The sequence below is a fragment of the Helicoverpa zea genome, chromosome 12 (assembly GCF_022581195.2).
Source record: "Helicoverpa zea isolate HzStark_Cry1AcR chromosome 12, ilHelZeax1.1, whole genome shotgun sequence".
NCBI lineage: Eukaryota > Metazoa > Arthropoda > Insecta > Lepidoptera > Noctuidae > Helicoverpa > Helicoverpa zea.
Window position 1 is genome coordinate 11369093 of NC_061463.1, and position 24547 is coordinate 11393639.

Below are 24547 nucleotides of genomic sequence, written 5' to 3' on the forward strand. Positions count from 1 at the left end.
TTTATTTTATATAGTCTGTGAAAAGTGGTCAAAGTGGTTGATTGTTCGTTGGATTTTGGTCTCCGCTGTCCGCAAACGTGAAATAAACACTCGCCTGAAAAGGGCCATGGCAAAGGACACGCTCCTCGAAACTGAACTGAATAAACATAAATAGTCCGTGTTTAATTTTCGTCAAAGAAACTCAACATGGAAATTGTCGACGTTGAAGAATGCCAGCCCGACCCAACAGCGGTCACAAGAAAGAAAAGTTTATGGGCTAAAATTAACAATAGGACAACTTACAGTTATTTATTTAACATCGTAGTATCAATACTGTTGCTCACATGCCTGGTTCTAGTGCTGTATTTTTTCAAAGAATATTTGAAGACGATTTTGTACTGGGTGGACGCACAAGATCCGTGGATAATATTTTTGTTGTTTATGGGTTTATTTTTGATCGTGAGTTTTCCAGTGACTATAGGTTACTTAGTGTTGATAATAACTAGTGGATATTTGTTCGGGATCGTGAAGGGGTTGGTGACAGTGCTGGTGAGCGCGAACTTTGGCGTGGCGGTGGCGCACTTTACGCTGAAGGCGCTCCGTAACTACCTACCCCTGGACCGGCTGCTGAAGAACGAGACGGCGCGAGCCCTGCTGAAGGTGATCTCGGGCCCTCAAGCCTTCAAGATTGTATTTTTCGCGCGCCTGACGCCAATACCTTTTGGATTGCAGAACACTATATTTGCGGTGAGTATTCCTTGACCAAAATTAACGCAATTAATTAATTTACTGATATAATTCAATAAGACTTGTCCCCTTAAACTGCCTCTGTGTACACTTAATTTTAGAGCCTAGATTTGCCCCTAGGGTGTCAAGACTTTATAGAAATACTGGCCTCCTTGTCAGCAGACTTTTTATCTCAGTAAAATCAGTGCTAAAATCTTTGTTAATTAGCCTTAAAAAATATTTTAAAACAATGTAATATTAACATAGCTAGATAGCTTTCACAATAAGAACACATTATTTTCATTTATTAATACAGAAAAGCAGTAATACAATAATGTTTAATTAAAAAAATAACAAGTACTATGCGAAAGCTTTTCCAAAAATAATGCATTTAATCCTTATCATCACATTATTAAACTGATATGCTGAACATTTTTTGTTATCTACGTAATACAAACACAATATTACTAAATCTGATACTGATATACCTACCTAGTTTTTGAAACCTACAATCTGCATTAAAAAAAAAAACAATATGCAGCGACCAGTATTAAGGGTGTTGGGGTGACCAACATTCTAATTGTCTATTGTTAATTATGAAAAAGGTTTGATAACAATAGACTTGAGAAAAAAGCTCATGTTAAAATAACATAGGTACTTTTGCTACATGTTTTGCCTATAATGTTACATGTTGAATGAAAGTTCTCTTATGAAGTGACTACCCTTATTGAACTTTTTTCAGTAAATGAACTATCTATCTGATATAATTTGCAATAATTGTATGATGACCTAAGTACTAATACACTAAGTACTTTAGTACAAATTCTTCCTTAATTTAAATTAAATTAATTTCCTTTTTCGGTACCTACAACATTTTGTTCAACCCTACAAAATTACTGCATACATTTAAAATTCTTGTAGGCAGTAAGCATAAATTCTTCTTTATATTCAAATTAGTAAAATACCTTTCACACCCCTCACAGGGTGTAAGGGTGAAGGCCACGTAAATACCAGCATTGTTAATCCTTTATGCTGTTATACTCAAGGCTGCTAACTTTATGGTCACCATAAAAAAGTACTTGAAACTACCTACGAACCATAGACGGTATAACAAACCTTTATATTGCTAGACCATGACCTTAGGTATGTTCTTCAAAAGGTTAGACGTGCATGATGCATATTTTATTTATGCAGCTCGTATTTGTGCATGCATGATGCATGTAATGGCTGTCTATTTATTCAACTTGCTTATTATTTTATTTACTGTGTGTGGTTGCAATGCAAATTACCATTTTTTTTCTAAAAACACGCAAGCGCGCATTTATTAGCAAAAAGTTAAAACAAAAAAAAAACATATACAAAAACATACCTACTTGGACTTAACTAAAGAATATATAACCTCTACTTCCCAGATGATTTTCAATTTTAAAACGTAATTTAGACCCAAACTCATATAATTATATGATAATTCTATTCATTTAAGAGAGAACTTAGGTTGTTCTAAAGAATCTCATTCCAGTTACCTTTGGCATTTAAGTTTCGAGTCTATAAAACCTCATACGTAAGTGTACCTCATGTAATATGCTGTAGTCCATATTTGATACACTTCTAGACGCGAAGAAAGTAGCAATGAATTGATTAATTTACAATCTTATATAACTCACATTTAGATTTGAGTAGAGTAGCTATTCCCAGCGGAAAACAGCCTGTCCTTTCCAAATGTTTACAATATTATGTGAACCAAATATCATTTAAATCGGTTCCGTAGTTTTGACGTGAAAGCTCGATAGACGGAGAGACAGAGTTACTTTTACGACCATAAAAATCCTTTGACGCTCTAAGGCATGATAGATTTCGAACATCCGCATTCATTAAAACATTACTTTCACTGTATTAGGACCGATTGTATCGTAGAAAGTAGGATAATTCATTGTTTCCTTTTAAAGAAATGCCAGTCTACCTTTATTACCGCGACCAACGTCGCTTACTTTGCAAGAATATCGTCAATGTAGGACCATAACATTCCTTAATTGGGGAAAAATCGGGACATTTCTGCCTTCGTAGAGAAACATCGGGTACAGACCACTAGTAACCAGTCTTAGAAAACTTCAAGTAATAAAACAATAATGTAACGAGAACGAAGTCCAATCGTTTAATTCCGGCCGCAATCGTGTATCTGACGTCTGTCTTTATCTCCACAACTGCAAACAAACTGATTCTGATTACATTAAAGCTGTATCAAACTATTTCCTCGTAATTCATTTGCGGCGATCCCAATACGCTATCTACATATCTGCCCCATACAAGCAAACGTCAAATTCCTATCTCTAGTAAGCATAACCATAGATCTAGATATTTTATTGAAATTCGCCGTTAGCCATCATGTTAACGATTTGGCCGCGATGTTTCATAGAACTGTGGCCGTTTATATCCTTTCGTTTTCATCTATTATTCCTAGCGTGGCTATATTCGTCGGAAATGTAATGGTCGTAAAGGCAAACGTTTCTCAGTAGTGGGCAAGGTCGAAGCTCAGTAGCTAGGGCTAATCTTTGGGTCAGCTGAGCAAATGCCTATATTCCTCAATTTTTCTTCTTCTATCTTGCCTTGTTCCGAAATTATTTGGGTTCGGCGCAATGTTTTTCGCTTGCATTCCTCTCTGTCAGTCATAAACATCAACATCCTTAACATGGCTACCAAGAATCTGCAGAAGACGCATTTATCCATTCCCTGACACAGGCATTTGGACATTACATTGATATGTTGTTCATCTGCAGGAAATAAGCTCTTTAAGATATATCTCTCCAACAACTGACTGATCTGTGCTGCTTCCAAACCATATCGGTATGTTTACTATTGACAAGATAAACTTGACTATTTGTACCATTTGCAGCAATAAACCGTTATCAGCATGTCTTTGGTCTCATTAAGGGTGTTTACTACTTTTATCTATCTGTTCCGATTGTTCTTCGTCACGATAAGCCAGATAGGCTTCATAAAGATTATTGTTGCAAGTCCTGAGTGCAGAAGACATTCTCTGTAGGTACCCTTTACGGATAATACGAATGTATCTTATTCAAAAAAGAATTAGGAACAATGCGATCAAAACGCATTCAAACTTCAAGAATTTCTAATGAGATTCTAGTACCTATCACAGTTATCCGATTCTCAATATTTGGGCACCCTTCCAATGCCTGAGCTGTAACTGAGATCGAAATCGCGAAACCAAGAATAGGAACGAACCTAGATGAGCCATTCGAACGTTTTTAACCGACTTCCCAAAAAGGAGGAGGTTATCAATTCGGCCGGTATGTTTTTTTTTTTTTTTTTTTTTTTCTATGTATGTACATCGATTACTCCGAGGTTTATAGACCGATTTACGTGATTCTTTTTTTGTTCGACTCGGAATAGCTGCCAGTTAGTCCCATAGTCATCAGGTCAGGATCTGATGATGGAAACCCTGAGAAATCGAGGGCAACCTTCGAAAGTTGTAGGCATACATAGGGTAAAAACTTGATACTCAGGTGTACGCCTAAAAGCACTATTCAACAGTGAAGATTTGGAGCTGATCTGATGATGGAAACCAGAGAGGTTCGAGGGAACTCGACAACTGAATATGTAAACTACCTCGTGTTTGGGCTTAAATTATTTGTATTGACAAGACCTTTGCAACAGTGAAGGTTTGAAGCTGACCTGATGATGGAGACCAGAGAAAGTCGAGGGAACTCGACAACTGAATATGTAAAATACCTCGTATTTGGACTTATATTCTTTGTATTGATGAGAACTTCCCACTTGTATGGATAGTGACAACTATACGTATCACTGAAAAGCTTTAAATAAAAAACTTTTTTACAAAAAAATTAAACCGACTTCCCAAAACACTAAAAAGCAAAAAAAAACTATTTTTAGGTGCATCGGCCTAGAAGTCGGTGGCAAAATTAACTTAGTAACATCCATTAGACACCGAATTCTAGGCTGATGCACCTAAAAATAGTTTTTTTTTGCTTTTTAGTGTTTTGGGAAGTCGGTTTAATTTTTGTTTGATGTGTTTAGGGGAATAAAAAACATTTCAAAACATTGAATAATTTATCTTCCTGTTTTGTGAAGTTGGTGGCATAAGAATAAAATGTCAAATCTAGTTCGCAGCTTAAGCCTTTCTATTTCTTTCTAATTCGTTTCAGTTTGAAGTAAATTGACCATATTTTATGGTATGCGATAAAATGGTAGGTAATATCAATTTGAAATGCACCATCGCTACCGATAATATTCCAGACTTACATTTCCACTTTACATTCTTTATACTACTTTTATTATTTCAGTTGATATTCTATGAGAAACTAGTTTCGTACTCATGCGCATATTTTCACGCCCCATGCCTGTTTATTCTATTTTCAAACTAGTTTTTTTTTCTCTACGATTCACTGCTTTTTATTTAAGCACACGATTTTGTTTCCTAATTTGAAATGTGTGCAAGGAGGATATGATCATCACATCTGCCTTTTAAAACTTGTCTAGTTTTGTATCTGGCATGTCTCAAGGCCTGTCTGAAAAAGCAACGCTTCAACACTCGTAAAAAGATTAAAGTACAGAGTGCTTAGTGCGAGTTTTCGTGAATTTTTTTACGGACTCACATGAGAGCGCGTATACTAAGATTTGTATGGAACAAAAACAGCTCCACCTAGTATCAAAAATTGGAACCTGTTTTTGTTCCATACAAACAGTGTTGCCAACAGTTGTAGAAGCTTACCACCAGAGTCAACTTTTAAAACCACCAGAAAACCACTAACAAAAATTTATCCCACACTTAAAATCACCAAATTCACCACTAAAAAAATATTGTTTATATTTTATTGTAACCTAAAACAATTTAATCATCCAAAGATGTAACTCGGCAACGATAGAAAATTAAAACAGACAAAGCATTACATCTGTTTAGCAATTCATCCGACCCGATCCGAATCCTTCACAAATTATAATCGGCGTAGTAGTTTCACAAATTGTTTAGTTACGCATTTGACCAATGAATGAGTACTTAATATAATTATATAGTAGTCGTTCACCTTTTTGTTTTGTAGATGCTTTTTTGACATTCCGTGAGACTTCAAATCTCCATAGTAACTCCTTAAAGTTGTACCACAAAACTTACATTTCGCTACTTGACCCGCAGTACTTTCAACATTTCGCCACTAAATAGGGGACTTAAACCACCAGTATTAGTGGAAAATCCACTAAGTTGGCAACACTGCATACAAATCTTAGTATACGCGCTCTCACGTGAGTCCGTAAAAAAATTCACGAAAACTCGCACTAAGCACTCAGTTGTCAATTAACCTCATTAGTGCAATAACATACGTCCGTTTGGCGCCGGAGTAATGAGCTCATACAGAATCTAGAGGACGGGTATTTTTGATTCTACGATTTTCTGCGTTGATCTAATTATGAGACAATTGGTGTCAGTTTAGATTTGACGGATTGTTTTTAGAACTCGTGTTTTATTTAGAGGAAAAAATGACTCAAATAAATAAAATGTTTGTCTCAAAATTAAGTGGTAAGATAAGTTTCGAACATTTATCTTATATTGAGCCTCAATAATACTCAATATCATGACCGTTTATCGAAATCACGGCTTCGCTCGCCAATCGCAGCTTTAACTACTGAGCAACAAACAAAACAGACTAGCACTGAAAGTTTAGAAATAGCTTGTTTACGGATACACTAGTTAACTAGTTCTGTATTGAATTAAATGTTTCATAACACCTCTGCGTGAAAAACATGTTTGTGCAGTATCTTGCATCGGTTTTCACGTTATGTGACACTGTTCAAGGAGACTCCCAGTAAATAGGTTAAAACTGTTGGCATTGAAGTTATATTATGGCAGTGTTCAATGCCATGCTCTGTGTAATACCGAGTACCTAGACGTACCTAGGATTATAAATTAACTAATGTAAATAGCACTAATATATTTACTACTTGGTCATCTATTACTTGAAGACTGTTGCGAGCTTTGGAGAATTCTTTTTCCACAGAATTGAGTCGGATTGTTTAGGATGTGTTTTGCCTTGCTCCAGTTGCCCTAAAATATCTCGCTCAGTATTAGGCTGGCTACACTCAATGATTTCCGATTTTACCGACAATGCATCGAAGGGACAGATCGGCGTCAGTCGGTGGGCGTGGTAACACCCTTGTACCAGCTGGCAGTTTGATGTTCCGCCATCTTCCAACGTCACAGTTCCGTAGGTCAGTTACAAAGTGCATTCGAAGAGGTATTCAGCTATTAGGACAGTTACAACTTGTAATCTAAGATGACTGGCGATTTGATGAAACCCTCATACGAAAGTATATCATCATGATTCGATGCACAATAAGCTCATGTGCTCGTCATGTCCGCATCGTTAAATCGCTGACCCAATTTAATAGAACGTCACAAAAAGGGCTTCACCAATATCGTAATTCAATTTCTGCCAAAAGTAAGAGTATGTTTCAAGAAGTGGTTGACACAATTTTATCAATATACAATACTTACTGCATTGTTAAGAGCTAATTGCTTGATACTGACGATTGGCCGTCACTATCGTACGTGCCCTCACTATGATAACATGATGCTATTGTTCTTGGCGTGGTATCTGGGACGATCGCGTTTAACCACCTACTTGGCCCGTTTCGCTTTCACTGCGCCGATGTCGGGCTGGCGACATTTTCTATTACGTATGGCTGTTACAATCCAAGTTTGTGGTGTTTGTATTGATTGTTATTGTGTATGTCGCCCACACAACGTATTCCTTGAGCCAAAATTAGATGTAGCTCTCCTAAGACCGGTAAGGCCTAACTAGATGAGCCGGTTTGCGAATATTGCGTTTCGCTGTAAGCTTTCGCTTTCTGATGAAGTCTGCGTAATTTGCCTCGGTTAATTTTATTCATCAACAGTATTTCAATCCTACCACATCACCACCAATTCCGAAGACTGTAGAAATCTTTTCTCACAACGTCTTAGAATTAAACGACATAATACACCTTCAAGGAAACGCGTCCTTTGTCTTTCTAATTTTTTTAAAGTCTCCTTTAAAGACTCCGGGTCGTCTTGGAATATTACAAAAGTGTCCTCTGAACAATGTGCCCGCCTTAAGATTCAATAGCGGTCATCTGTTTTATTACTACGTCGTCATTGTCTCGTCTCATCAATAAACAAATGATAGCTGTCGCCTTACAAAGATCTTGGTCAAGTGACGTATCCATAAAAATTAAAATATCATTTGAATAAAGTTCACAGAATTTGAAGAATTAAGTGCATTTTGGCGCCGTACTTAACATTCTTCGTATTATTTATCAATGATGATAACTTTATAATACCAAGGTCAACATCTTTATCGTAAGTCATTTATCAAATCTTGAACGAATTAAGATTTCATGAAGTAGAATATCAGAGTTCATACTCCACGCACCAAGGCTAATGCTATCTAATATGTCAACAACTTATCTTGTCTTAAAGAGAACATTTGCGACGACTCCTACGGCTGTAACGGTGATATGAGCCGCTGTTATCTTAACTGAATCCTGTTTTTATCTGGTGCAGGGCAGTAAACTTTTGTCGCCATCTTTCTTGGTTCTCTGCCAGACGTCTTTACATTTTATTATTTAAAAACTACATATAGATCTGCGCAGTCTTTTTGTGTGGTCTCTGTCTGTCGTCAAAATATCTGGCGCGTTTGGTGTCATCTCCCACAAAGGGTACATTGTTGTACGAAATATCGTTTTAATTTATCATCCATTATATGCACTAAGTGGCCGAGCACTAGTGTGTATAAATAAATTACTTGAGGAAAATCCCTCATGGCGCCTATTTGAGTCCCATGTTATTTTTGCACGTCTCTGATTCTAGGTGCACTGAAAAATATATCGCATCCGTGTTTAAGGAGGTTGCTGTAAACATCACGTTGGCCAAGCCAAATATACCAGCACCAGAGTTTCAGAGCTCATAAAATGTTTATTTTACATCGACCGGTATTAACATTCCGTTAGCAATTTCATTACAACGGCAACGTGTAGTAATGTTCTAAATATATCATCTGAATATCTGATAAGATCGTTCGGGATGTTCGGAATATCGTCACGTTAAATATTAATGCAACTCGTTCGGAAGTTAAAATGATAGTGTCCCGTTTGTAGTGTTGTGTTAGAGAAGCGGGACGTGTTTACAGCAATATTTCCACCACACTAACTTTCATACGGTCAGTAAATTGGCCTACTTGGACAGTGCGTGCGTCCGGCGCCGCCAAGGCCACGTAAGATCGGTCAACTTGTTTATCTTAAGAAAAGCAATCGATCAATCTTGCCTTTTTTTAGAACTGTCTCACTGGTATTTACATGCTGAAAACGCATTGTTGACTAAACAAGTACATTTTTATCGCAAAAAACAACGTCAATTTTCCGCCGTAACTGCGATGCAGGCAGATTAAATCAAATTAAGCGGTAAAGGTTACGTACGTATACCATGCTACGTGTACTTTGCAGCCAAGTACGAGCATGTTGGAAAATGTATTCAAGAATTCTGAATGTTCGTGAAAATTTTTGTTTAATTTGCCAGGCGCCGGAGGTATGGCGTTAATTTTCTGCCTAATCTACCTGTCGTGACTGCGTGCTTAGCAAATGCCACTAAAATATAATTGTACACATTTGCCGCAATCGCAAAACTTTACAATCTTGACAAATGATTATAGGGGACGTGTTCCTAATCTACATTGTTTTTTTTAAGTTTATTTTATTTGCGGCACGCGAATTGTTCTGAATGTACGACTCAGCTTTCACAAATGATTATTGCGAGGAAGTTATGATTGACTGGCATAATCCGTTTAATCAATACCTAGGTAGTTAGAGTTAGAGCTGACAGTGTTCCTGCCTTGTCTCCCTTAGTTGAGGTCTCTATCCGTCAATACGACAAATAGAGGCTCATGATGGTAATCATGATATTATGTTACACTTTCACATCTCCAACCTCAGCCGCAAATCCTCATCATAAAATCTTTGTCCCAAAACCATTTCCATTTAAGACCTATCCACTTCAATTTAGGAACCTTGCATATCTAAAGTGTTCCCATTCTTCACAGGTGAGCGACGTCCGTGGCTGCGGCTACCACCTGGCGACCATGCTGGGGCTGCTTCCCGCTCAAGTCATCAACGTGTACCTCGGCTCCACGTTGCGGTCCATGCACGATGTGCTGCACGAGTCCCATCTCACTGGATACGTCGTGTTTGCTTTTCAGGTGATTTTTTATTTTTTTTTAATCTGGATTAGGGTTGGCTGTTGGAGGGTTTGTGAAAACTCTGGTAACTTCTGGTTTCTTTGAACCTGAAATGTTCACTAAAAGAAACATGAATTAAGGAAAAAGTCAAGGTAAAGCACCTGATACAGGAAAGCCAGTACCAGATAGTAGTACCGATTTAGAAGTTCATGTATATTCCGCTGTTTGTATCTAAATTAATGGGACTGCTGTATTTACTATTCGTCCATATTAAGCTAAACGTTCAGATATCTAACAAGTATCAATTGAGGAACTACTGCATTTGATTTTAGCTCCATGGTTATGTAATAAACCAAAATAGGTCGCCAAAACAAAATTATCAGTAATTAAGAAGTGTCTTCGATTGTTTGCTCAAGCGCATATCCACTAACTGAATCATACGAGTCTGTGTGTTTATGCCTCGCCTGTGTTTATGCAGCCATATTAGTAGTACTATGCTTCCTTATATAGATATCATATAAATAATCAAGATAATGTGCAAGCAAAGTGCAGCCTCGGTGCATACACGCACAAGTTTCAAGAATTGTTTTCAACGTCATTCAATTCTGGAATACATATCAACATTTTTGGGTCTTTTCAATTTAAATTGGTCGGTACAGAAAGTTGCAGAATGTATCGAGATATTTGAGGAATGTCCTGTATGTATTGTATTGATTTGCGGTTTTTCCCATCACGTTTTGCTGACGTTTAGATGCAAATGAGATCATTGTAGTAACATTATATGTGGTAAGTACACGTGACGATGGTAGATTATCACATTAAATTGTAATGTTCATGTTCTACCTAATTCACATTCATACCTGACTGCTTCGATGGCATCGTTAGTCGCAATTGCCACTGCTGTGCTCAGGATTGGCATTGACTTCCAGAGTGAAGGGCTTGTAAAAATACAATGGACAGAATTGTGCTCATGTTTTGGAGTAAGTTACTTGCGTTAAAAAAAACGGAATTTGGGAGAGCCTCTTACGCCTTTACACAGCTTTTTAAGCCTCTTACACAGCTTTAAGTCCAATTCAACAAGAAAACTATGTGCGGCTTATGCAATTGGCAACTTTGTCATGCTAATGATAGAAAGAAGACTTGAGTACCTGGTTATAAAATATCGTATATGACCGCACTCTCTAACAAGTTCTAAGTGAAACATGTGGAAAATAAGGCGTATCTAACCATACATGCAAATACCCTGTTCAAAAGTAGCCATGCCAATACTACATATTTACATAGACAACCATGTGTCGAAATAGACATAGCTGTCTGTACGTAAGTCTGCCTTGTCTCGAGTTGTATTTTTAAATGCGAGCGAATTTTGAAGTACAATGGCATAAATATTCAAAAGCAAATGGTTGAGCAAGCAACGTTGGAAGAACGTTGTCCAAATTTTGGGATGGCAGCTAAAAGTACATTCACCTAAATTGTTGGTCCAATTTTAAATGGTCTGCAAACAAGCTCTAATAAGCATCATTAGTTCGTACCGTTTAACCTAGATTATGACGTCACAGGCCATGGGTGCTATCGGGAACGCAACGGGGAACACGGGTCATATAATCAGGCCCCTCCACGTCCGCTATTCTAGGTATCACGTTACATAATATCTAAGTCGTTCTGTCGTAAATAGGTGCAATATAATGTACTGTTGATCCTTTTTTGTCACATATTCAATTACATGCTGCAGACACGATGCAAAAAGTATTGTCGTTCTCAAGGCGTAGTAGAGGTCAGCGGCGTCGCTCGCTAAACTCAAGAGAGCAGCCGCTTTAATAATATTAGCTAATCAGTTAAGGTATAGAAAGCAGAAATCTTGACGGCCTAAGGTGTGCCAGATTTAGTTTGTGGTAAAACACGTTTTACATCAGGCTATCCTGGAAAGCTATTACCTCACGTGGAGGCGTTTTAATGTGGAAACCCAAAACATATGCAGTCTGAAAACAAAACTTAATAATATCTCTTAACACAATTGACAAGTTAGATGTGTAAATAAATTATTTTAGACTCTCAAGTCTGCGCGCCACGTGGTGTCCAATGACACCCAAATAGTAGTTTTTGCATCTCTGTCTGCGAGTCGTTTAAAGTATTCAAGAATTACATAAGGTAAACATATGTGTTGACTCAAATGTACAGACCAGTTTTTGCAGGATAACAATAAACCGCATTTGGATCGAGTTGACGTATTTAATGTGAGTGTAGGCTCATTGTGGTTTTTAGAACATTTTAAATGTGTTTGTCCGCTAGCCGCTTACCCATGTTTTACAATAGAGTTAGGAGCATTTCGAGATAAAGAAGAGTTCTGCTTTGACAAAAAATAATTTCAATATGTCTAGCGAACTATATTCTAAATTCAATATTAGTTTATACGTAACCGAGGAACAAACTTTCACATTTATAACACTAGGGTTATCTAATCCCGATATAGACCCTATACCCATCACGAGCGAATGATGTGTATTTATACAACGGAACGGGGTGCCACGGGCCAAAGGTGAGGCCCAAAGGTCAATTAAATTACTGGTGAATTAATTATGACCGTAATATGCGGCTATCTACAAGAACAGCAGACCTGAATATTTTATAATGTAGTGCAGCCCGTGAAGGTTCTTGGTTTAATATTTATGTAAGGTGGTGTCACACGTCGGAATTTTATCGAGGAAACCTTGTCTTGACTCTGTAAACTTCCGTTGCGAATATTCTTAGAAATCTGAACTAAAGTTATTATAGAAACGGAAGTCTTGTCATGTCTTCCTGTTAAGAAAAATAGCTTGACTGATTTTGCTGTCTGATATAGGCACGAATGGTAATCTGGAGGTTAGCTCTCTTAGGATGATCTTTATCCTGGTACGAAATGCTGTTTCCTTTTAATCGATATGGTTAAAAAGTTAACAGTTTTTACCAATTTAACATGTCACAGCTAAGCTTATGAAGGAAGAACTTTTCAAGACATCATGTCTCTATAAAATGAAGTTAATCAGTATATTCTTATTATGTGGTATTACAAAACGACTGTGGGAACAATTTTCTCAATTATTTGCCTGTTGATTACTAACTGCTCTGTGACGTAGTAGTGAATGTGCTGTACAGTCACGAGCAATAATATATATACATTGTCACATTTTCTAAAATATCTCAAATTCCACCATTCAAAAAGTATGTGTTCTATATTTTTTTCTAAATTATCTACATGTAATACTGTATCAAAACTGGGTATACATTGGTTTCATAGTAATATAAACGATACAAAATCACTAAAAATTTTACACTTAAAATGTAATTTTGAATTATCCATGACAATTTCTATAACATATACACATGAAATGCCAGTTGTATACATATTATAGGAATTGTTATGGATACATTAAAATGATATTGAAAGTGTATACCTACTTTTTTCTGTAATAATTACAGTTTTATAAATAAATAAGGGTTGGTTACTACAATAAAACAAAGGTATACAAAATCAGTCTTGTAATTCGTTACCAAACGGAATGATTATTATTACTTATAAACTAATACATAAAAAAAACACCATATCAATATATAAATAGTATTGTATTTATATATTGTATTGTAAATAGTATTGTATTGTATTTATATACTTATAAACTAATACATAAAAAAAACACCATATCAATATATAGTTTATAAGTATTGTAATGTACGATATATGTGTATTTGTATTTTTATGGGCCCTAGTTGCCTGAAATAAAGGAATAAATAATAATAAAAAAAAATATATTAAGCCAATCAAATATAATCGGTGAAAATGGGCCTTAAATTAACTAAAATCTTGTGTAGCCCCCTTCAGCGTTTATAACATCTTGCAGCCTTTCCTGCATTGACGAAACCATATTGTAACATACATTATTGCCTCTAAAACTATCCCATATCTCATGGACGTGTCTGACCAAAGCTTCTCTGGTTCTCGCTTGGTTGCTGTCCCACTCTTGGACCATCAGCCCCCACAAATTCTCTATAGGGTTGAGGTCAGGGCTTTTAGGTGGCCACGGCAACGAATTCACGAAATTCCGGTTGCGACTGAACCAGGCTTGAGTGAATCGGTATTAACATAAAAAAGTAAAATTTTGTGTTTGTCATATGTAGAAATACGATAAGGCACGTTGTTACTGTTCATTTTAAATTTATATATTACAATTAATATATCTAGCTGTACAGCCTCTTTCACACGGGGGCAGAACAGTGAGGCAGAACAGTGGACATACACTAATTATGCAATACATACTATTGCGAGAAATTTGACAAGTCAAGTGACATATGAAAATATTTGAAATATAAAAATAAATACTGTAACAGCCAGTACGATTAGATATTAGAACTCCTTCAACATCGAAGTCACTGGCAAACTGGTTTACTGTAAACATGTTATTGAAATTTCCTTGGGTTCATTATTTTGTAACTAAAACTTAATATTTTTTTTAGAAATCTGTTGTTAACGTAAATTTGATAAAAATGTGTAGTTAATTTTGATACAATTTAACGTTTACATATTTTTTGGACACAGTTAGCATACTTATTTTTGTGATTTTATGTCACTACATGAATTTAAATTTTAAGGGCGTTTCCATGTTATTGCTCGTGACTGTACCGTGGGACAGTCCCCACATTCATCTTATTGCGTTAGTCAGGTACTCAAGGAAAATAATATTTTTGTTTACTGCTATCGTGAATGCGCTAAGTATTCATTTCTATGGATGTACATATGGATTATGGAATTATATATGGAAATAATGCCTTCCATGGTAATATCAGACTTGATTAAAAAGATCCGTAAGGTCGTAAGAATTTTGGTACATTTCGCCCTGTGAATTCATCAATCGTCAAAGAGATATGCTTGGTGCGTTAGGTTAGATCATACGCACTCTGATGATGCGATTGACGTATTTCGAACACGATTTTTATTTATAAAGTTTATTCTATCAATAAACGCGTGAACTTGTAACACAGATACAGACTTATTTATATCGCTAGAATCTTGTCTTGAGACTTATTCAATGTCATCGATGCGGTCACGACAATGCGCTCTCTAGGTTTTCCTTCTTGCGGCTTTTTGATATATTATAGCTTAAGGATATTTTTTATTATTTACGTGCCTAGATTGTAAGCTAAAACTATAGTTAAAAGAGCAATTTTTCCTGTAATCTACTCTATCGAAGCGATTGAACATGTTATGTGTGCTGTTTTTATGGTCCGTTGCAATATCGTAGCGGTCTTATGGTTGGGTAATACCCACTACTGTGTTACCACGATATCGCAATAGAAGCTGTTAATCGCGATTACAATCGACTCCTGCAGGATCTACAAATCAATTGTTACCTCACTGGGAAAGATTTTGTGATCTTTTCAGTCGTTGAGGCCATGGAACATGTATTGTGTTGAAAAATAATGAAGTATTGTTAGCAAATATTTAAATTATAGTATGTAGCTTTGTTGCTGGGAAGTTCGTTCGTCACCGCTTGTTCTTTCCAGCTTAACGCTAGGAAGTATTGAAAAGGAGTTTTCGGTGCTGTCCATTTGTAATTTGTGACGTGAACGGTGCTCATTTTATAAGCCCACTTTCAATACACCATTTTGAATTTTAGGTACTGTGAAACGAAAGTTCACACGTCTATAAAAGTGTTTCCTCAAGATCGAAATGGTAGCCTTGAGCTCTAGAATTTTCCGCCCGGGGCTATATCGTATCATTCGCTCGATGTGAATACCCAATTTAGACGAATGCTCATAACATAAAATATAACCGATTTGTCCAGGAAAGTGGAAGGAAGTGATGAGCGATGCCTTGAAAGCGATATTTCGTTTTGATACCACTTTTGCTGGTGCTATCACACTTACATTATAAAGCTGTTTAGGATTTTTGGATATGTGGATGATTGTCTGTCTTTGACATTCGCAAAAATTTTGAAGAAACTTGGCACTAACATTTAGGCTAGTTTTTATCCGGTTGTGGGACTTAGTTCCCTCGGGGTGTGAAAAAAGTCACGGGCGGCAGTTAGTAAGTCATATCTAGACTTTTTCGCAGTATAGCTAATCTCAAGTTATAACAAGATTTTACCTGTTTCGAACGTTATCGTTTCGCAGTTAAGACTACGTCGAATTGACACAAAACACTCGACGCTTATCTCGATATCTAACGCAAACACCAAATTTGTATGCAGACCTTGCAAATGTCCGTGTAATGTGAAATAGAAAAGATAAAGTTATGGCAAAACGTGTGCAGTATTTTATTTGTCGCTTATTCTAGTGTGCTCCAAAAATACTCTTCAAGGCGTAAAAGGTGGAGAATTCTTTGAGGAAAAGTTATTTTCAGTAAGCGTTTCGAAGAAAATTGCAATAAACAGTTTATTTGTCAACAAAGACCAAGTCGTATCCGAATACTTTCTAAAGCCGGATGAACTGTCTTTAGGGAGTATTCTTGGAATTAAAGTTTTCAGAATATGAATAATAACAAGCGGGTACTTTATTTAATGAACTATTAGATCGATTGCACCCTTCCAACCGGTAATTAATTTAGCCTTCCAACAAGACTCTCGGGAAGTACCGTTATACTATCATAGTACATATATACAAAGTGCATATAGTTACGCCATACTGTATGTAACTGAGCTACTACATAATAAGTAGTATATTGTTATCGTTATAGGAAGCAGGCACTTGCTAATTTTCTCTCATTGCCATTTGATTGCCATATGGTGTAATACTTGGGAGATAAACAATTTATGAGCATGATGAAAATACTTATCTTCAAGAATATGGTAGGTGCGGTTTTTGAAATGATTCATCTGATATTTTTGAATATCTCATGAACTGAGAATTATCTTTACAGTCTATAAATATCTTTTATACATTAAGAAAGAATTGAATTCGGTATTAAAATGTCATGTATGAGCCTAAACGCGTGATGTTTTTTTTTCTATTAAACTAGTCCTTAATTTGTTTTTCAATTATACCTCTATGCAGCAAAACCTATGCAAAGATAAAGCAATTTAAACAATCGCAGTTCGCATCTATAGCTTTTCCATTATTTTATCAATATTATTGATGTCCAATTGTTTTTTGACGACATATCGAATCCATTGATTAATGTTGTTCTGTGTTATAATAGCGTTTTTGATTACTCAGACTTCTATCGACCTTCTATCGATCGATGCACGATCGAAGACGGTTCTAGTTAACCCTTTCATAGCCTTAGATACTATCGATTTGTTACATGGCATTTTTTGCGTCTCTAAGGGTCATGGCACATTATAGCAGCACCGCAACGGCTGCAGCACGGCGTCGCCTCGAATTTAGACTACGGCTAGCTGCCAGTGCGCTAACTACGCGTTGTCCGCAAGGTGCAAGCTCGCCGTCCGCGCGCCGGCCGCGAGGTGTAAGCTTGCTGTCACCGCAAACTCAATATTATTTTAAGACAGTTATGATTGAACACGACGCAATGACGTTGTTTCGCTGCCGACTCGGAGTCGGCGCGTAATGAGCATGCCGTCGGCGCGCTGTACGCATAAGGTCCGCTCGCTTGCAGCACGCGGGCGGCGAGTCGAGTTGTGTGAAAGCGCGCTGACTGCTCGCCGTTGGCTTTTTCATATTGACATTACGAAATATATTATAATATACACGATTTAATGCTCTAAATTGAATGACAACTTAAATGCTGGTGTGGAGCCGTGCTGTTACGGTGCTGCTATAATGTGCCTTGTCCCTAACACACACATACCTAGATTTAAGATAAAACCCATGTGCTCCAAAATTTTGCTGTGAATTTATTAAATTGTATTATCAAAGACCATTTAAATAGATTACAGAGTTCTTGACGGAAGAGGTTGTCATTTTAAACAATGGCCGATTTAAGGAACTTTTAAGCACATGGGTTAGGATCCTTTACCTAAAACCTGTTTTTATAATTGGCCGTCTTTGTGATTTTGAAGGGCAAGTTTCCTATAAAATGTGAGTGCATTGGAAGGTAGTGTCAGACTTTTACTGATCAACAACCACCTGTGTTACTCTTCCTTTATGAGTCCTTTGTGTGTGTATCAGGACCTCAGTAACTCTTTTTCAGCCTTACTTCAAAAGTAGGCTACTGTAATCATATTCAAGAATCTTACTGTTGCGTGCTGTCCCAACATTATTATGTTTTACAGGCGGTTGACTTAACGTCGCCCTTCGACTCAGTTGACTTGCCTTGCCTTTAATATGTATTAGCCGCTTAGGGGGTGGGCCTCAAGGGTTGCATGTATAATGTATAAGATAAACGAACGTTTAGCTTATAAAGAAATGAGTTGTCGTGGTGACTGGCAGTAATGAAACTCCTTATTCTGCTAGTAGTTTCTTCAAATCAAAAATTTTCCAATGCTATCAGGATGTAGATAAATAATCGAAAATTCTTACAGCCTTCTGATCATACTTCTAAATCCTCATTGGAGATTTTTGATTTGACAAAGCTTAATTTTGTCTTTGTAGCTGTGTCTGTCTGTATCTCTTACAAAAACAATGGGTTATGAGATCAATGACACAATAAGCCGCTCCCACGTCGTCTCTCCATGGTGGGCAAAGAAAATATATTGTCATACTATATTTCTAATTTCAATGTCCCAATTATTTATTATCTTTCTAAATATTTTCAGATCCTGATCGGCATAACACTGATGGTATGGGTGGTGCAGAAAGCGCGCAAAGAGCTAACGATAGCCATTATGGCGGCTGAGCTCGGACGGGAGACGATATCGACATCCAGCAGTTCCTCTATCAGCTAGCCCACGCCCAGGGCTTCCACCGATGTGGACAGCGTCTCCGAGGAACCCACGAGCTAGGGCTGGCCCTACGCCTGCTTCCGACACACGTTCGAAGCCCGCGACGAAACTTACGTATGAAAAGGGTTAGTAGCAACCCTGTGATATTATATTATAATCGCCATGTTACCTCCAAGAGGACTAGTTTAACTGATATATGGGGATTAGATGTTTGATATTTATAAGACTTTCCTTGTATTGGTTACCTATAGGTTTAGTACTGAATCTCGCTCAGGACTGACGGGTGGGAAGTGGTGAGAATTGGCACGTCTTAGGAGCTGAAGTTTTAGTTTTCGAATGGACACGCTTCATTGAACGAAGCAGTATCTTAGAACGAGTCTATAATCCGTTTGTAATTGAAAAATCGAACGTAAGATTAATCAACGATTGTACTCAATGGCCACCGTCGCGTCGCAGACATTTTAATTTGAAATAACGAGGAAATATCGTTTTATTTTACTAAATTACCTATTTAATCCGTTGGTAAATAAACAATTAATACGGAAAACTGAGGTATAATATACAATTTGAGTGACCCAAAACGTGGAAAAGTTACAGTAAAGATAATAAAAATTACAAACAATACAGCGATTAGCGCAGAGTTCATTTTAATTTGGGAATCCCAGCTTTTGTAATAAACACAAATAGAACTTATTTTCGCTGATCTCATCGTGATGCATAAAGAAAAACAAAACTTATCTCTTCTGATATAAAACGTTTGGAAAGAATCCAAAATGTATTCGTTTAAAAACAAGGTGACTTAAAATTAGGATGGATTTAATTCAACGACAAATTAAAGTTGAATAACCTACACTTTAGAATCGAGTAATCGGTCTTGATTTGGACTCGATTATCGTAATCGGTAATCGTGTAAAACAATTAATACTGCGGCTGTATAAGTATACGCAGTTGAGGTTCATAGATAAAAATAACAGTTTGGATTTAATTAAAGGCTGATATGGAATATTGTCAGTAATGTAAATTACAAACCAGATTTTTTCGGCAAAATCAGAAGCTTAAATTATCTAACAACTATTTTTCCTCCGGAAACATTTGTCGAGACATTTGAGTAAATCTTTATTGACATTGGCAACCATTTCTTTAAAAGTTTTGGTCTTGAGTACAATCGCTGTCAAAATTCTTAAAAATATTTTGGGTTTGCAACAATTTCCAAAAAGAACTGTAAAATAATAAAAATGCTCAAACCGCAAATCACCAATGACTTTGCAATAGATACTGATAATATTTAATCAATGAACTAGTTACTCAATCATTGCAATAGCACTCGTATTTTTATCAACTGATAATAATTAGTTCTAACACGAAGCGTGAAGGTCGGGACAAGGTCTGTTGTACGACGGAACCAAATAGCTTAAGTCAGTTGCACATTTAATTGTAAACTCTATGGTGTCTATATAGAGTCCACTTTGAAGTAAAACGCTAGCTAACAGATAAGTGGAGATACCTCATTCCGTTAAGTCAGCGGGATGTACAAACACGCATGTGGGATATCATTCTGATAATGGCAATAACTGCCTCGGATGCCCCGATAAGCCATTCGATCGTCGATCACACTTCACAATATGGCGTAATTATTACACCGAAAAATCATCAAGTACTTAATAAATCTCGAAATTTGACCGGAATCAGATATCTCCTTCAATGATTTTCTACTCTACAATAGTTTAAGGGAAATCAAATAATGTGTGAATTGTACATAGTCGGTAGATTTTCCAGTTGGGTACCAGATGTAGACGATTTATTTTTCAACGATATTTTCAGCAAATAAAATACTTTTCGGAATTTATATTGGTAGTGTTTAGTATTAATGTTGTTGCCAAATTTTATCGCAGACAAATGAGTTTAGCATTTTTAATTATTACTAGCTGGTGCCCGCGACTTCGTCTGCGCAGGTTTAGTATTTCGAACAATATGTTTACAAATTGTAGCCTATGTGTTATTCTGATGTATAAGCTATATTATTGTAAAGATTCATTAAAATCCATTCAGTAGTTTTTGCGTGAAAGAGTAACAAACATCCATACATCCATACATACAAACTTTCGCGTTTATAATATTAGTAGGATTTTTCTATAATCTGATTTATTACTCTGTTGCTATTAGTCAAATCGAGGGATAATATAAAATGTAGACGTCAAATGACTGCAGATTAGAGATACAATATACATCAGAATAAGCACACTAAAATATAATTTATTACAAAGGAAAGATTCTAAACATTCGGTTCGTCACGATAATTTCATATAATTTTTTCCGACATTCATCATGTGCTAGAAACTTGTCAATAAAACTGACGCAAGCACCAGTTTGTTTGTTTAAATGTTCATAAACGTAAAAGTGTTTGCTTGTTTGCTGGCTGGCAGTAACAATATGAGATCTCTAAAGACCATAGATAATTTCTAATAGCTATGTCGCAGTTTACTTAACTAGTGCTGTCATTAACGTTTGAACTAATGTGTAAACTTATAAACGACTATTAAAAGATAGTTACAAGAACGTTTTGTTAGACAAGTAAAGGTCTTAAAAGTTAGTGTTCGTGTTCAGTAAACCAAGGTAATTTTACAGCGATAAATAAAATTAACGATTACATTTTCCACTGTTATTCAATTTGCAGAAAACACATTTCGTTTCCATGGAAATTTAATTTTTAATTTGGTACTATAGCGCAGCCATTGCTTTTATTTAACGAGAAAATACATCAACACGCGTACATAGTACCTATGTTTAGCGATCTGTTTCGTGGATCTAATTGCGTGACTCGCGTGCTCTACCACTGTATACTAACAACATAACAATTTGCATTATTTCACTTTATAATATTCATTTTAAGTGTACACGAATTAACTTAACAGCTCTTTCTATTTTTGAAATCAATTTGTGACGTCCATCATTCAATTTTGATATACAAACTTTTTACACTGCCATTTTGTTAGTCACACAAAAATAAATTTAAAAAAAAACGCTAAACTCTTTTGTCTGTGACAGTACCAATGCATTCTTTTGATGCCAATACGATGTATTATAAAAAGTATTCGGCATTTATTCTTATGAAATGGAGACTAATGTACAGTCGCGTACAGCGATGTTGAGGAAGTTAAGTATTAGTGTACGTAATGTTATGAACATGTATGGTACATCGGTAGTGTGGGTATTTTCTATATAAACCTACTCTAAATTAACTATTAATCCGCCACCGAAATTTTAACCAGACTAATGTTTGTTTTCATGATTTTTTTATATATCCGAAAAAAAATCAATGAAATAATTACTATTTATGTATGCTTATGTTTTTAATACAAGTTAATCAAAATTGTATGTGCATTGTGCAATATTGTTATGAGATTCTGATCTCTGAGTTTCTCTTTTTTTGAATGTATTTTACTGGTTTACCTTCTTTTTCGATTACATAGTGTTTTGTGATATTATATTATGTGTTCACTCTTATCAAGTCGAGTCAAATTGCTTATGGATTTTTGTTAGTCATAATAATATGTAATTGTGTATACAAGCATTTTCCTCTTACATAGTCTTACCAAAACAGATTAAACTTGTTATATTTTTCAGTCAACAAAACTTAATAATAAAGCCGAGTATGTAATTTTAAAAATAATATTTAATAAAAAAAAAACAATCCATTATAAATTATTCTTCCTACATAACCTAAAGACTGATTTTCGTTTGTATTTTCTTTCCTATAGGACCTACATTTGAGTACTTTTTAGGCAAGGAATATTTATTTTGAAATTTTAAATTATGAATTGTTTTAAATCGCGATTTCTTATCATTATTTAGTAGTTTAATGCTATGATATATTTTCCTTTAAAATTGTATATAATTTCGCTCTTGTATAACAGAAAATATTTTTTATTTACAAATTGTATTTGGGATTATTTTTCAAAAAAATATATTTATCGTGTAATTGTATCTATTTTCATCATAATTCATTGTAGTTATAGGATCAGTAAGTATTTTTGTATTTCAATCGATGTTTGAAGTCACTTTTCCCAACTCTGTAAGTTACAGAAAAGGTGATGATACTTTTTTGACTAATTATGTTATTAACGAAATATTAATATTCTCTTTATTTAACACTCTGAAGCCTAACATCGAACAGTGCCATTTTATTTATTTTATTAAAATAATCAGAACAGCTTCTTAAAAGAATCACCCACTTGGGTTATTTTCTGCCTACCGCCTGGTATTGTTGCATAAAGGTAACATACTCAAAAATAATAGTTTTGGAACTTGCGTATATGCAAAAATGTACTTGTTTCAGGACTTCGTGTTTTGAAATAAATGCACATTTTTGCATTAAAACGGTAAAAATTGGAACTATGAGAAATTCTTGTCTAATTATTTTCTAATTTTATAATACTATCTATATATTTAAGTTGCGTGTGTTTCCAATTTCTTGTAACGAAAAATTACGCTGCTACCCAAACACGATGTCTCTTTCAACCTTATAAATGTTCAGTTCATTAAAACACAATTGATTACATTGTATTCAATTAATTTGTTTGTAAATAATTAAAATCAAACATAGTTTGTTCATGACCTGTGCCAAATTATTTTTAAATTTTATTTTTGCTAATATTATTGTGGTAATTTCTCACATTGTTGGGTCTTAGCCAGAATATTTCAAGGATTTCGTTTTATTAAGTTATTGTGGATGGAAGACATGTGAAACGTTGACCGAGCGAGCTGGCCGGTTCATATTTCCATTTATCCATTAGTGTTACATTTCGCTGTTTAAATACCTTCCTATTATAAATTTCGAAATGAGGGTAGATCGAAAAAACGTTCCAACAATTCACTGAATGCCTTTTCGTAAAAGGCTAGTTACTCCATAATGTTTATTGCTTTCGATCTACCAGCATGGGTCTATGTCTAATAACTTCTTCAAAAACATTTTTATACTTTATTAAAACTTTGTAAAGGTGTGATGCTTAAAAAACTATACCTATGCTCAGAAACTTTGAAATTATTTCACTATTTTTGTAATAATAAACTTAATATAGTGTAAAATATAATGCATTTATTGTTAACGAATTTATTTTGTGTTATTTTAATAATAAATCCCACTGTTATTATTTTTAATACTTGTTGTAAAGTACGTAGCGAATCACTTCGATATTGTACAATATGAAATGGTTAAAAAGGAGCCTTATACTAGATGTAATAAAACATTCTCTATTACTTGTCGTTTTATTGCTTTCCAACGCAACACTTTCTCATAAAAATATGCAACAATAGCTTATCTTAATTGCTCGGACCATTAATAGAAAAGTAAATGATAAGGTCCCCAGCGACTCGCCTGATCGATAATACCAAAAAAATAAAAGTGTATAAAATAGATCATAACTATAAAAGAAATGCTCTAAAAATAGGGCTCTTGAATTACTGCGCGTCAGCGACTTATACCCTAATGCCCGTTTTCACCAACAATCTCTTAACGTTTCCCAAACTAAGTGTCACTTAGAATAAGGACTCCCCCAATAATAAAGGTTTAAGGGACGCTTAAACTTTGGTGAAAACGAAATTCGTATTAAGTGTTCCCTAAATGCTCTTAGGGGATCCCTAAATGTAGGTATTTATTGGTGAAAATGGGCATAAGTCCTTAGCTAGAAGTAGGTATGTACTGGGACAGATCCTTTGCCAATTAGCATTCCGCGTAATTGGTATTCAAGTCAATGTCCAGCAATACAATAGCTATTGGGCAAGTATCTGATAAAGCTC

General features: G+C 35.6%; 1 protein-coding gene across 1 annotated transcript; it reads left to right on the forward strand.

The window, feature by feature from the left end:
• LOC124634988 (transmembrane protein 64) lies at positions 1–24007 on the forward strand. Its single transcript, XM_047170709.1, has 3 exons — positions 1–726; positions 9807–9962; positions 18626–24007. The coding sequence occupies exons 1-3, from the start codon at positions 187–189 to the stop codon at positions 18752–18754; spliced, it is 825 nt and encodes a 274-aa protein (XP_047026665.1). The 5' UTR covers positions 1–186; the 3' UTR covers positions 18755–24007.
• The last annotated feature ends 540 nt before the right edge of the window (positions 24008–24547 follow it).

What these genes read in the sequence shown, in the direction of transcription:
- LOC124634988 (XM_047170709.1), top strand. Translation starts at nt 187, where the DNA reads ATGGAAATTGTCGACGTTGAAGAATGCCAGCCCGACCCAACAGCGGTC. An exon ending in TGCAGAACACTATATTTGCG is followed by an intron (nt 727 to 9,806) that starts GTGAGTATTCCT and finishes CATTCTTCACAG; the next exon opens with GTGAGCGACGTCCGTGGCTG. An exon ending in ACGTCGTGTTTGCTTTTCAG is followed by an intron (nt 9,963 to 18,625) that starts GTGATTTTTTAT and finishes AAATATTTTCAG; the next exon opens with ATCCTGATCGGCATAACACT.